Source organism: Apis florea, unplaced genomic scaffold (assembly GCF_048593485.1).
Source record: "Apis florea isolate Af1SG1 unplaced genomic scaffold, ASM4859348v1 contig_3367_pilon, whole genome shotgun sequence".
In the NCBI taxonomy this organism is placed as follows: domain Eukaryota; kingdom Metazoa; phylum Arthropoda; class Insecta; order Hymenoptera; family Apidae; genus Apis; species Apis florea.
Window position 1 is genome coordinate 3,445,395 of NW_028256746.1, and position 12,195 is coordinate 3,457,589.

General features: G+C 24.4%; 3 protein-coding genes across 18 annotated transcripts; 1 reads left to right on the plus strand and 2 right to left on the minus strand.

The window, feature by feature from the left end:
* Window positions 1-282: 282 nt before the first annotated feature.
* Mo25 (calcium binding protein Mo25) lies at window positions 283-3,272 on the minus strand. Of its 15 annotated transcripts, none has more exons than XM_086912059.1 (8): window positions 2,966-3,272; window positions 1,918-2,030; window positions 1,688-1,855; window positions 1,332-1,450; window positions 991-1,159; window positions 751-915; window positions 570-674; window positions 283-492 (listed from the first exon to the last, which is right to left on the minus strand). In XM_086912059.1, the coding sequence occupies exons 2-8, from the start codon at window positions 2,008-2,010 to the stop codon at window positions 310-312; spliced, it is 1,002 nt and encodes a 333-aa protein (XP_086768185.1). In that variant the 5' UTR covers window positions 2,011-2,030; window positions 2,966-3,272; the 3' UTR covers window positions 283-309. The 15 variants fall into 15 exon arrangements, with proteins under 15 accessions (XP_086768185.1, XP_086768177.1, XP_086768191.1 ...); XM_086912051.1 differs by having other exon boundaries at window positions 1,909-2,030; XM_086912065.1 differs by having other exon boundaries at window positions 2,917-2,970.
* Window positions 3,273-4,186: 914 nt separating this feature from the next.
* Window positions 4,187-8,354, plus strand: Dp (transcription factor Dp). Its single transcript, XM_086912080.1, has 11 exons — window positions 4,187-4,663; window positions 5,353-5,471; window positions 5,620-5,686; window positions 5,847-5,944; window positions 6,071-6,234; window positions 6,423-6,585; window positions 6,668-7,029; window positions 7,098-7,180; window positions 7,263-7,346; window positions 7,416-7,682; window positions 7,770-8,354. The coding sequence occupies exons 1-10, from the start codon at window positions 4,615-4,617 to the stop codon at window positions 7,646-7,648; spliced, it is 1,422 nt and encodes a 473-aa protein (XP_086768206.1). The 5' UTR covers window positions 4,187-4,614; the 3' UTR covers window positions 7,649-7,682; window positions 7,770-8,354.
* Window positions 8,355-8,716: 362 nt separating this feature from the next.
* On the minus strand, window positions 8,717-9,859 carry LOC100865118 (COP9 signalosome complex subunit 9). 2 transcript variants are annotated; one of them, XM_003695509.4, is made up of 4 exons: window positions 9,444-9,859; window positions 9,176-9,372; window positions 8,988-9,057; window positions 8,717-8,921 (listed from the first exon to the last, which is right to left on the minus strand). In XM_003695509.4, exons 2-4 carry the CDS (start codon window positions 9,242-9,244, stop codon window positions 8,884-8,886), a joined length of 177 nt encoding a protein of 58 aa, XP_003695557.1. In that variant the 5' UTR covers window positions 9,245-9,372; window positions 9,444-9,859; the 3' UTR covers window positions 8,717-8,883. The 2 variants fall into 2 exon arrangements, with proteins under 2 accessions (XP_003695557.1, XP_086768209.1); XM_086912083.1 differs by lacking the exon at window positions 9,444-9,859 and having other exon boundaries at window positions 9,157-9,372.
* Between the last annotated feature and the right edge of the window lie 2,336 nt (window positions 9,860-12,195).

Below are 12,195 nucleotides of genomic sequence, written 5' to 3' on the forward strand. Positions count from 1 at the left end.
CAACAACAATAATAATAATAATAATGACAATGGCAATGATAATGATAACAATAATGATAATGATAATGATAATGACGATGATGATGATAATGATATTGATAATGATGACGATAATCGTGTCATTATGAATCGATCAATGATAATTGTAATAAGTAAAAGAAAGGGATAGTAAAAGACAGAAAGATAGGAAGAAAATAATGGTAGTTTGCTATATCGGTGACTGTGATGGTGTAACAGTAGCAATAGCAGCTGTATAGATTTCAATAGTAGTAGTTAACGATAGCTGTAGCAATAATTTATATTTTGAATTTAATTTTCATGTACAGACTTAAGCTCTTTAATCTGTTTAATAAGATACGCCTTCTCATCATTAAACTGTTCGTCTTCGGAACGATCAGTGTGGAAGCGCGTCAGAAATTCGATTAATTTTTCCTGATTGCGCAATAATATATCTAAAATTGGTTTTGGTTTATTTGGATTCGCCACGAACACCTAATAAATTATAAACAAATTTTTTAAATTATTTTTTAATAAAAATAATAATAATGAGTTAAATTACATAAATATACCTTAAACACATGAAACGCTTCAAATTGAATATTACGTGATTTTTCTTTAAGCATATTCATCATCAATTTCAGATTATCAGGATTTGAAATATACCGTGTCATTACCTAAAATTTAAAGATTTTTTAATCAATATGATCTTACAATTGCATACATGTGACATTTAATAATAATTATACATACAGTAAAATTATGTCTATCAAGTAAAAGTTCTCCTAGTAGTTTCAAACTCTGTCGTCGCGTAACATAGTTTTCTGAATTCAATAACCTTTGATAATGAGAGAAAACTTTATCATAATTAATTTCTAAAAACTCTGCGCTCAGTATTTTATGCCTGGTAAGTAATTCCTAAAAACAAATGTACCAGATGCATCAAGTATACTTTATTTTAAAATATAATATATTATGTGCTTATCATCTTACTTTGAATGTAGAAAATGCGTCGGAAGCTATATCGAAAGTTGATACTTCAACATATCTGAAAAAATTGTAAAAGTCGTCCGAATAGATCATGATTTTAGCCAAGGCCTCATATCTTGCACATTCTCTTAACATAGTGCCACAGTTCAAAGCAATGTCTTGGTGTTCATACCTATAATTTTTATAATTATGAATTGAAATATTTATTCAAATATTTATATATAAATTCCATAATTTAAATTAAAAATTATATTATAATAATATTAATTTATACAGTACAAAATAAAAGATAAAATATGGATATCATTTATTATATATGGATACCAAAAAAATTGAGAACTTACCCAGACATAAGAGTAAATAATATTTCTGGTTTAGTACATATATATTCTACTGTTGGAGATCTGGTTCCAATTTGTCTCCGTAATATGTTATTAAATACTTGAGCAACATCTTTCTTTCCCTAATAAAAAATATTTATTAAATATTATTATTAGATTATTAAAGATATGTTTTAAATAAAATAAGAAAAAATAAATAATAAAAAGCTATACATATGTATTACAGAATATTATATAAAAGTACAATATATAATTTTGATAAATTTATTTTCTATAATTATATTTTATATAAAATTATTTTGAAATTTATAATTTAATATTATAGTATTTATTATTAATGCATTCATTATTAAACATACCTCAAAATCTATGCGACTAAGATTTTGCACAAGTAAAAGCAACAAATTACTATTATACAATTCTTGCGCCAATTGCGCAACAACAATATCTGCTTGAGGTTCTGTTTCAGCTGTTCCATAAAGCATATTTTTTATATGTACTAAATTTTTACTGACATCCTCTTGAGCCTAAAAATGAACGTATTGCGTCATAGAAACCGAAATGTAGCCTCACAACATACCTTTTCTACCTTCTTATCACCACGCTCCAATGCATTTACTGCTTCCTTAAGAGCTTTCACCACCTCCGCCGGACTCTTTTGAGACTTTCCGAACAGAGGCATATTTTTCACAATGTACAGACCTTATGAAATATATAAAAATAATAAAAAAAATTAGATTTTTTATTTTGATAAATATTTTACATATACTACATTTAAATATTGTAATTATATATATATATATATAAATTTTAAAGATTTTTCATTTTGATATTTTATATACAAATATATAATAAAATTAAATTAAAAACAAGTATAGATGAATATAAAAATTATATAAAATTTACGTTAAAAAATTACGTGATTTAATTGATGAATATTTCAAATTCTAAATTGAAAGAATTTATGTATAAAAATTGTTCTATTCTATTATTCATGTTCTAAATTTACAATAGCTTAATTTTTTTTTTAAATATTTTTATATTTTTTTTTTATATATTCATATAAAGAATTTTTATTATACAATGTACTTTGCGAATATTTCTCTCAAAAGCTTTACAATAAATTATGTTAAACATATTTCTTCAGGTTATATCTGTAAATGTAAATGTCAAATTTGTTAGAATCTAGGACCTATTATCATCAAACATGATTTTATAAATATTAATTTATCTATTCTTCTTTTTGAAAATATACATTTGATTTAACCTAAATTTTGATTTTCGTAGAAATGCATTTAAAAATTCAAAAAATGATTTAAAAAATAATTGAATCAAGAAACACTGTAAGAAATATGCCGAATGAAATAGTTGCAACAAAAATGGAGGTCGTGTATTAAGTCGATTAACGATACAATGACGATAGAAAGGTTCAGGTAAAAAAAAAAAGAAATCAACAAAGTAACTCAAAATTTATACATATTTATAAAAGAGATGAATAATATAAAAAAAAATTTAACAATTTGAAAAAACTAAAAAAAGTTAATTTGTGACTTGCAAAAATATGAATTCATTTAAAGGGATAACAAACGTTTAACCTGAGCGTTTCAATCGTCTTATAAGGCTTAAAATAATCTTACCATTCAGTCAAACCCTAAACGAACCCTCAGCCTCAGTTCGAAGTATTCTATGTGATTCTTTTAAAAACACACATATAAGGCAACTACTTTTCAACTTAATATTTTGTGTTAAAAATACAATTTATACTATTATGACAGCTCTATCAATAACAGATTTCAATTTTATGCACTGTAATATAATTTTTTTTTTTAAGAATACTATAAATAAAATATTTGTCTTTGAAAACTTTTGATTAATTGCACGATTCTATGACGTCTCTTATCAAAATTCTTTCACGACTAACGCCGAATCTGCAAAAATATTATTGGTCTTGACAATCTAGAAACTTTTGTTTCAACCAATTAGAAAGCTCTGAAAATAAAATAGAAATTCAATTCGTTTAATGAAAATATAATCTTATTATTTGAATGAATTAATTTTTATATTATTTTTTTATATATAGTTAAATTAAATATATTAAAAAAATATATTAATATAATATTTCAGTTTAATAAATATAAAAAAAATCTCATTTTAATATTATTTTGAACTATGAATCATATTCTAATCATGTCTAAAGCATGAAAAATATTTATTGTAGGATTATTTTATATATAATATTATATATAATATTATAATATAATATATGTATATATTAATTAATATATTATTACATATATATTGAATCATATAGCGCGAAAATTTTGCATAATCTATAATTTTTTAAGCAAATCAATAAAATATAAATTTTTATATTTTTATTAATTTATAATTTTATCATATGACTCCCAATATAATTTTCAATATAATTTTTTAGACATCTAAATTTAATTATGTTATATAAATTTAATTATGTTCAAAATTAATAATAAAGTAAATAATAAGAAAATTTTCATTAAAAATATATAATAATTATTTTTAAATATTTCTGTTAAAATTAAAATTTATTGAAATTATAAAAAAGGAAAAATAAAAAAATATTTGAATTAAAATAATCTTTTCTACTCCACTTATTTATTATCAAATTTATGAATATAAAAATCATTATAAATTATATAAAATTATAATTATTTAAATTAAATTAAATTATAAATATAATTTATAATTGTGATACATTATGCATTCTTTTCTTTCGATTTATTAGTCTTTACATTTATATTATTTATTGGGCATTGACAAGTAAATATTACCAATATTAAAAATAAAATCCCGATAGTAGTGTTTGGCATCTTATAACACTAGAAACAGGTTTTTCTTACAGAGATTACAGTGCCCATAAACGTGGAACAGAAGAGACCACGTGACTGAGAAGGTAACCAATCAGCTGTTTAACTTTGTCGTGCCGCCAAGCTCGTCTCTATTCTGTACTGTGCACGCGGAAGCTAGATTTTCGTGTGATATTTTTGCAAGTAAATGAACGTTTTCTTAAAATGGTTATATTAGTACGATAAAAAAACGGCTGAATTTTACTTTTGTGCGTGTAATAAGACGTTTTTTGATCGGTATATTGTTAAATTCTGTTCTCAAATGGTTCTATATCATAGTCGCCATTTTGGTGATAGACCGAGCCAAGATTAGCGAGTGTACCTATGATCTTTTTATTTTCACTCGGCATTCGGTCGATCGTCGTGATCGTCGGTGACGCCGGGACGGAATTCTAACCTCGAGGATGACGCAACAAAACAAAACGATGAACTTTCTCATACATGACGCGAACGGTGAGTATGCCGAGTGCGCGCCAATTATCAGCATGCCTTACTTCGATAATAATGTCTTAATTTTCTTTCATTTTCCTTAAGATCACTCAGTTTTAATATTGTTATCTTGTTCCTGGATTCATGCTTATGTTTCTATTATTTTTTGTTTAACTCTTATTAATTATGAGTCCGTGTTGGCTCTTTTTTTTCCATATTCATGTTAATCCTATGCTCTATTTCTTTGTAAGCTATTTGCATTGAATGTATGGAAAAATGTTTTTATTTTCTTTTCTATTATTAGACAAATAAAAATAATTTGTTTTAAAGTTATTTTATCTTAGATTGTTAAAGAATGTATATATTTACTTGTTTGATTACTTAGATAAAAAAATCACTCTTATTTTTTAATACTTTTATTGAAACAAAAATCTTGTTTACTTATTTATTTAATTTAGTTAAAATAATTTAATTAAAATAAATAATCTGAAATATCTGTGTTTAATATTGACATTTAATGTTTAAATTTAACAAATATCTAAATTTTTTATAAGTTGTTATTAATATTATATTGCCTTTGTATTATAAATCTGTAGAATTTATTATGTATATTAAAAAATTTTATTTTTTATTAAATTTATAAAAAATTAAGATATTAAAATAAATATATGATATATTTGTTTATTAAATTAAAATAATAATATTTTTTTTAGGTCATCCACAAGTAATAAAAGTAGTACAGAGTACAGCTAATAAAGCATTGGGCGGTATCGTCAGTACAACAAATGCAGGTGGCCTTAAAGTCTTTAAGACTCCGAGCCAAGAATCTCAGGTATAATATATTTATAAGAATTTTAACTTATTTTCTGAATCTCTTTTAACCTTTAATTATAATTATAACCTCATTATAATCTTTTATGATGGTAATTTAACTATTTATTTTACTATTGAATTCAATAATATGTTTTTTTGATATTTAGGTTTTGTCATCTAACGCACAAGTTCTTAGAACTATCAGTCTGCAAAGTCCTTCAACTCCAGGTCAAAGTATGTTCTTCAATAATTATTTTCATTTATTTTTATTTTATATATTCTTTTATATATTTTTTGTGATAAAACATTAAAATAAATATTTTTTTAAATCTTCTCATATATTATTTAATTTTAAAATAAAAAATATTAATACAATGTTTTATAATTATTTTAGGGTTGGTTACAATACCATTACAAAATACAAAATTGGCAACAACCAAGGCTGGTGAACCTGTACTGACCAAGACTATACAATTAACATCTGCACAAATGGTATGTTTTATTTAAATAATTATTTCTTGAATATTTTTAAAAGATAATCAAAATTTAAAAATAAACTTTTTAAAATTTAGGAACTTAAAAAATATATAAATAAATAATTTTTATTCTCCTATGTAGAGTGATATAAAGCAGGCAATAGTATCTCAGCAGCAACAACAACAACAATCTGCTAATCAACAAATTGTGAAAGATGCAAGTGGAAAAACGTATATCAGTCCAATATTGGATCATAGTGGTTCCAGAAAAAGACAAGATGTTGAGGGTGGTGATTTTGTACCAGAGTAAGGATTTAAAATATTTTTTTTATTCATATGATTGATATTTTTATATGATTAATTTATAAATTTATAAATATATGCAGATAAATTTTTTTTTTAATTATTTGAATAAATAAGATTTAATTTAAAAGAATTAAATATTTTTGAAATATTGATTTTTTATATATTTATAATATTTATCTTTTTAACAGTAAACGAAGAAAAACAGAAAAAGTAGGTAAAGGATTACGTCATTTTTCAATGAAAGTTTGTGAAAAAGTCAAAAAGAAGGGAACGACGTCGTACAATGAAGTTGCGGATGAACTTGTTGGAGAATTTACTAATCCTGCTCATATAAATTCGTTAACAGATCAGGTATTTTTCTTATTTCTTTTTATTTATATTATATTATAAAAAAATAAAGAACTAACTGTAATATATATAATATTTTGTTTAGCAATACGATCAGAAAAATATTAGAAGACGTGTTTATGATGCTTTGAACGTTTTAATGGCAATGAATATTATTTCAAAAGAAAAGAAAGAAATCAGGTGGTTAGGTCTACCAACTAATTCTCTTCAGGAATGTTTGGCACTTGAAAAAGATAAAAAAAAGAAAATCGAGAGAATTAAAATGAAAACACAACAATTACATCAATTGATTCTCTCGCATATCTCTTTTAAAAATTTAGTGGAACGTAATCGTGCCAATGAGAGTCTGCGTGGCCCACCAAAACCAAATTCTGCCATTCAGCTGCCATTCCTGATTGTGAATACTAGCAAAAAGACTGTCATAGATTGCAGCATTTCAAATGACAAGTAATTTAAAAAAATAATTGTTGCTATTAATATTTATTGTATTTTGATTAATAATGTACTTGTTACAGAACCGAGTACCTGTTCAATTTTAACGATAAGTTTGAAATTCACGACGACATTGAAGTTTTAAAGCAAATGGGTTTAGCTTTCGGTATGTAATTTTAATATTTTTAAATATTTAATTGAATTATATCTGTTAATCTTATTGATTAAAAAAAGTAATATTTAAATAGGTTTAGAAAAAGGAGAATGCACTGAAGAAAATTTGCGTAAGGCCAAATTAATGGTTCCAAAATCTTTGGAAAAATATGTGGAACGTACGTATTATTTATAATTAAACAATTTTCTAGCTCACTATATAAATTTTATTTTATATTTCTTATTAGAATTAGCATCTGGTGATTTGGAAAAATTTATACCAGTGACCATTCCTGGACCAAGTACCTCAATGGAAGACCTGGACACAAAATTAGAAGGTTCTCGACCTCCTTCATCTTCTCATACTTCACTTTCAGAAGATGTTTTATCGCCACCCTCGCAGTATTATTCCGAGGAAGAAGATGAAGAAGAAGAAAGCGATCAAGATGACCAAGCCGATAGTGATCTCGAAGTTAACTAGCACTCCGAACGATTTTCTCGGGGCTGGACTCAGGGTAAATAATTTCTTAAATATATATTTAAATAATTTTTGTTGTATAAATACTTTATTGTATAAATATCATAATATTTATATTTTATAGGATACTCGTCATTGTTAGCAGCGTATTCGATATGGTCGTCATCGATATCGCTCTCAAAAATGTCATTTTTATGCGCAATCAAGATGCGAACGAGTAACGGTAATCGGGGATCTCTTAAATATGAAATCTCGTTGTCACCGTTAATAAAAGTCTGTTAATGAAAAATGAGAATGGTCAAAAAATGAATTAAATGTCGATTGGGGCCAAGGAGAAACAAAAAAGCAAGAAATAAATCGTGTAGGAATAAAACTCAAAAAGTTTCAGAACGTCTCGTTTGAAAAAGGAGATTTTCGTGCACGACGATCGACAGGATCCATGATTATGCGACGCGACTGAAATCCGGGGTGCTATTTTAATTGTGCATCATCTTAACAGGTTTATATGACTAGCATCTATGTATTGTAAATTGTAATCTTGACAATGATATCGATATTAATGTGTACGAGACATTATGACCAGTACTCATTTTCTTATGGCACGTTTATAATTAATATCGCCCGAACTAATATGCCGTGATGGTATTCTGGATATGGGCGCACGTCTGATTCAATTTCGAACTAAAAATAATAAATTGTAATAATGTTATTGCCCTGTGTATATCAATTTTCTCTACCTTTATGTGTTAATTGCTTTTCTATTTAATAGAAATTTTTGCTTGTTTCACAAATTCTGATTATATATTGTGATAGTAAAATATAATTTATAAAAATATAATATTAAAAAGTATTATTTTCATTTTAATTTTTATATTTATATTGTTCTAATATGTTATAATTAATCCACACACACACACACACACACATGAAACTTTTTATGAAATTAGAGATCAGTTTCAGATTTATATTTAAGAATATTTTATAACTTTAATATTAATAATGATCAGTAATAATATATCAATATTCATTAAGTTGAAGTGAAGAAAAAATGAGAGAATGAATATGAATAAATTTTATAAAAAATCAATTTATCCTAATTATAAAAACAAATATATTATTACAATTTTTACAGATAAAATATTAAATTTAATATTTATAGAATTTAATATATTATTTTCATATTTTAAAAATTATTTTTTTTATTTTAACATTGCTATTTTTATTACAAAAATCATAATTTATTCAAGATCATCATCGTCATATAAATCATCAAAATCTGAAAGAAAAGATTATTCATAACTATATTAATAACAATTTATAATAGAACATAATTTTTATTTACCATTGAAAAAATCTGCATGCACTGCTTTCTCACTTGCAGTTAAATCAACTAATAAACGACTACCTCCAACCTAAAATAATAAATTTATAGCTTTAATTAATATATAATTAAAACAAATTTAATTTATTAATTACTAATAAAAATTATAATTCAGCAAAGTAAACATAACCTTTAAAATTGAAATGTACCTCTTCCAATTCGATATAAGATCCAGCTCCTTCTGGAAACATTTCATCTGCTACAAGAGTAGGTTTCATTTTATTACAAGTAAGAATTAAACAAATTCTTTAATCTTTTGTAAAATTGTTTTGTTACAAATATTAATAAGATACAATAAAATAATGATCTTTCATCTAAAGAATTTGAAATCTTGCATTAGCGCCCTCTGGAAGAAAAAGATAAATTCATACAACCGGATATTTTAAATTGAATTTTTAAAATTTTCTCTATATTTACAAGAAAAAAGATTGAGGACTAAATAAAATGGAATTCAATAATCTTCATTTTTTTTTAAAAAACTGTAATTATTATTAATCGTAATAATATGATTATTGACAATGACGCGGCTATGTGCACATTAAAACACCTTAATCCGTATCTTACAAGACCAGCTTTTCTTTTACATTATATACAGTAGCTAAATATTGTATTATTTCACTTTGCAATATAATAAAACTATTTATATATTTATATATTTATATATGCACGTATGTGTTCTGAAATCATTGTAAATATCCACATTTTTATTTTATATGTGGACATATACAACAAATTATGACAAATTTATCGTTATCGAATTCTTTCTATGCTTAGCGTAAGTAAGAAACGATTCGAAATTAAATGATTCTGCTTGGCTTTCGTCTTCTCTATACAACACAATAGGCTCCGCTAAGGCTCCGCTTATCGCCGACAACTTTTTTCTCCGGCTTCCAGGGTGTATAACGTTATTTCTCCTCTCAGAATTCAAGATTCTAATTAATTTAATAACATTTCATTCGATCCTAGAACCAGTCAACTTGTTATGTTACTATTTAAACAATTAAAATCACGATCGGAATTCTTTTGTTCATTGCAGTTATATATTATTTACAAATTCATTAAAGTTAAACTTCTCTTTCGTTGAGTTCGCATATTCAATCGTCTTAACTGTAACTCTCTATATTTTATGTAAAATTAATCATATAAATAACAAAAAATATATATATATATCAAAACTTGAAAACAAAAAAACACGATCTACATGATTTTCTTGTATCCTATACTTTTGGATAAATTACAGAAATAAAATATTGTACTATATCATTTAAATGAAAAGATTTTTGAGCTAAAAGTAAAATAATTTTTGAAAATAACTATTTTGAAAATCATTTGAGAATAAGAGATATGCAGCATTTAGTATTTGTATTTTTAACATATTATACTATCGTTTTATATAATTTTAATTTATTTTAGTTTATAAAAAATGTTAATTAGATCGAATTTTTTTTACATATCAAACATTACGAATGACTATAATTCAAAATTAATATCTTTACAATAGAAAGGAAAACATTAATAAAATATTTTGCGTTTGCACATAAATCATAATTCTATTGTTACAAAATATTATATGAAATTTTTAAAATCGATAAATAATAAGCAATAAAACTTAAAGATAATAAACGAATCACGAAAAATTTAAAAACGTTTAGACAACGTTTTTTTTTCTCTTTTTGTTAATTCTCTTAGAGATATTTCATTTAGATGTATGAGATCGTAAAAAATTATACAAAATTTATATACAGAAATATAATATCATGTAAGTACGATATGCTAGAGCTTTTAAGTTCTTTAACATTGATCGTCAATAGTTTAAAAAAAAAAAAAATGAAATGAAATGAATTATCATTATTAATATATCATTAAAAATCATTGTACTATTAGCTCAGAAACCTCATACGATAGTTCCAAAAGAACATTATACATATATAAAATAATATTAAAAAATGAGAAATATTAAATATAGACAAAATTATCGTTCAAAAATATTGTCAAATCATTCTGATAATATTCAGCTTTAATATAATTTTTATAATTTAACGAAAATAATTCTTTCATTCGAAAATGATAATAAGTACAGAAAAATGGACATAAAAAAATTTAATTGACTGGATCTAGGGTCAAAATATACGGTCCGCGCAGAGAAATTCCGTACCCCAGATTCCAAGCGAAGAAATTATGTTTATCTTTGTTACACAGCGAAGGAGGAAAGAAGTTATATTTTTCCACAGAAGGAAAAAATTTTTCCTCCTTCCTTATGGCTGGAAATCCAACAAGGATAAACATTTTTCAACGCACATATTCCGAATATGGATATGGACGATTATTTTCGATTACTATTCCTCATATAGCCCATTTTTAACGAACATCTAGAAATAGATGTCTATTTATTATCGTTAAATTATGCAGTCGTCTTTAAAGAAAATTTTACATTTTTAGAATTCGATGAAAAAAGATGAAATTATTTAAAATCAAAGTAAAAACGTAAAAACTAAAAAGAGCGAAAAACGGATTAACTATCGCACTATAAACTATGCTACTGTATAAAACATGAACTTTCGTTCTATATAGAACTTATTTACACTAAATAAAGAATAAATTATTAACATTGTACTCAATATAAAATATAGCTTAATATATATATATATATATGTAAAAAACGATAATGTTCTGGCATTAAGAAAGATATCATATATATATATATATATATATATATATATATATATATATATATATAAAATATATATAAAATATCTAATGAATTGTAAAAACGCGATGAAAAATGCGTTAATAGTTCTTACGAATTTGCTTTGATAAAAAAAATAATGTTATTTCATTTATATATATATCACAAATTGAATAGACATTTAATAATGGATTTCTGTAATTTATATACTAAAGACAACTGCGTAATTACAACCGATTCATATTATTGCGATAGACTATACGATTAATTGATCTAATTCATCAAAGAAGCTGCTACTGTGCAGCAAGATTGTCCTCGTCTATAACTCGGTAAATTACATTTTTTCTTCGGATTTCTCTGTCCGAAAGTCTATTAGTTCTTTTACTTGTATATTTTTTGTTTTTGTTTTTTTATTTTTTTTTTTTTCGTTTAATTTTTTTAATACTATTTCTACGTAATATCAACCGACCGTCTCGATTGGGG

Bases quoted from the DNA above. Each gene is read 5' to 3' on its own strand.
- Dp (XM_086912080.1), top strand. From the start codon at position 4,615: ATGACGCAACAAAACAAAACGATGAACTTTCTCATACATGACGCGAAC. The intron at 7,030-7,097 runs GTAATTTAAAAA...TACTTGTTACAG, and splicing joins TGCAGCATTTCAAATGACAA to AACCGAGTACCTGTTCAATT. The intron at 7,181-7,262 runs GTATGTAATTTT...ATATTTAAATAG, and splicing joins GCAAATGGGTTTAGCTTTCG to GTTTAGAAAAAGGAGAATGC.
- Mo25 (XM_003695504.4), bottom strand. From the start codon at position 2,623: ATGCATTTCTACGAAAATCAAAATTTAG. The intron at 1,451-1,687 runs GTATGTTTAATA...ATTTTTTATTAG, and splicing joins TTAGTCGCATAGATTTTGAG to GGAAAGAAAGATGTTGCTCA. The intron at 675-750 runs GTATGTATAATT...TTTAAATTTTAG, and splicing joins TTGATAGACATAATTTTACT to GTAATGACACGGTATATTTC.
- LOC100865118 (XM_003695509.4), bottom strand. From the start codon at position 9,244: ATGAAACCTACTCTTGTAGCAGATGAAATGTTTCCAGAAGGAGCTGGA. The intron at 9,058-9,175 runs GTACATTTCAAT...TTATTATTTTAG, and splicing joins CTTATATCGAATTGGAAGAG to GTTGGAGGTAGTCGTTTATT. The intron at 8,922-8,987 runs GTAAATAAAAAT...CTTTTCTTTCAG, and splicing joins GCATGCAGATTTTTTCAATG to ATTTTGATGATTTATATGAC.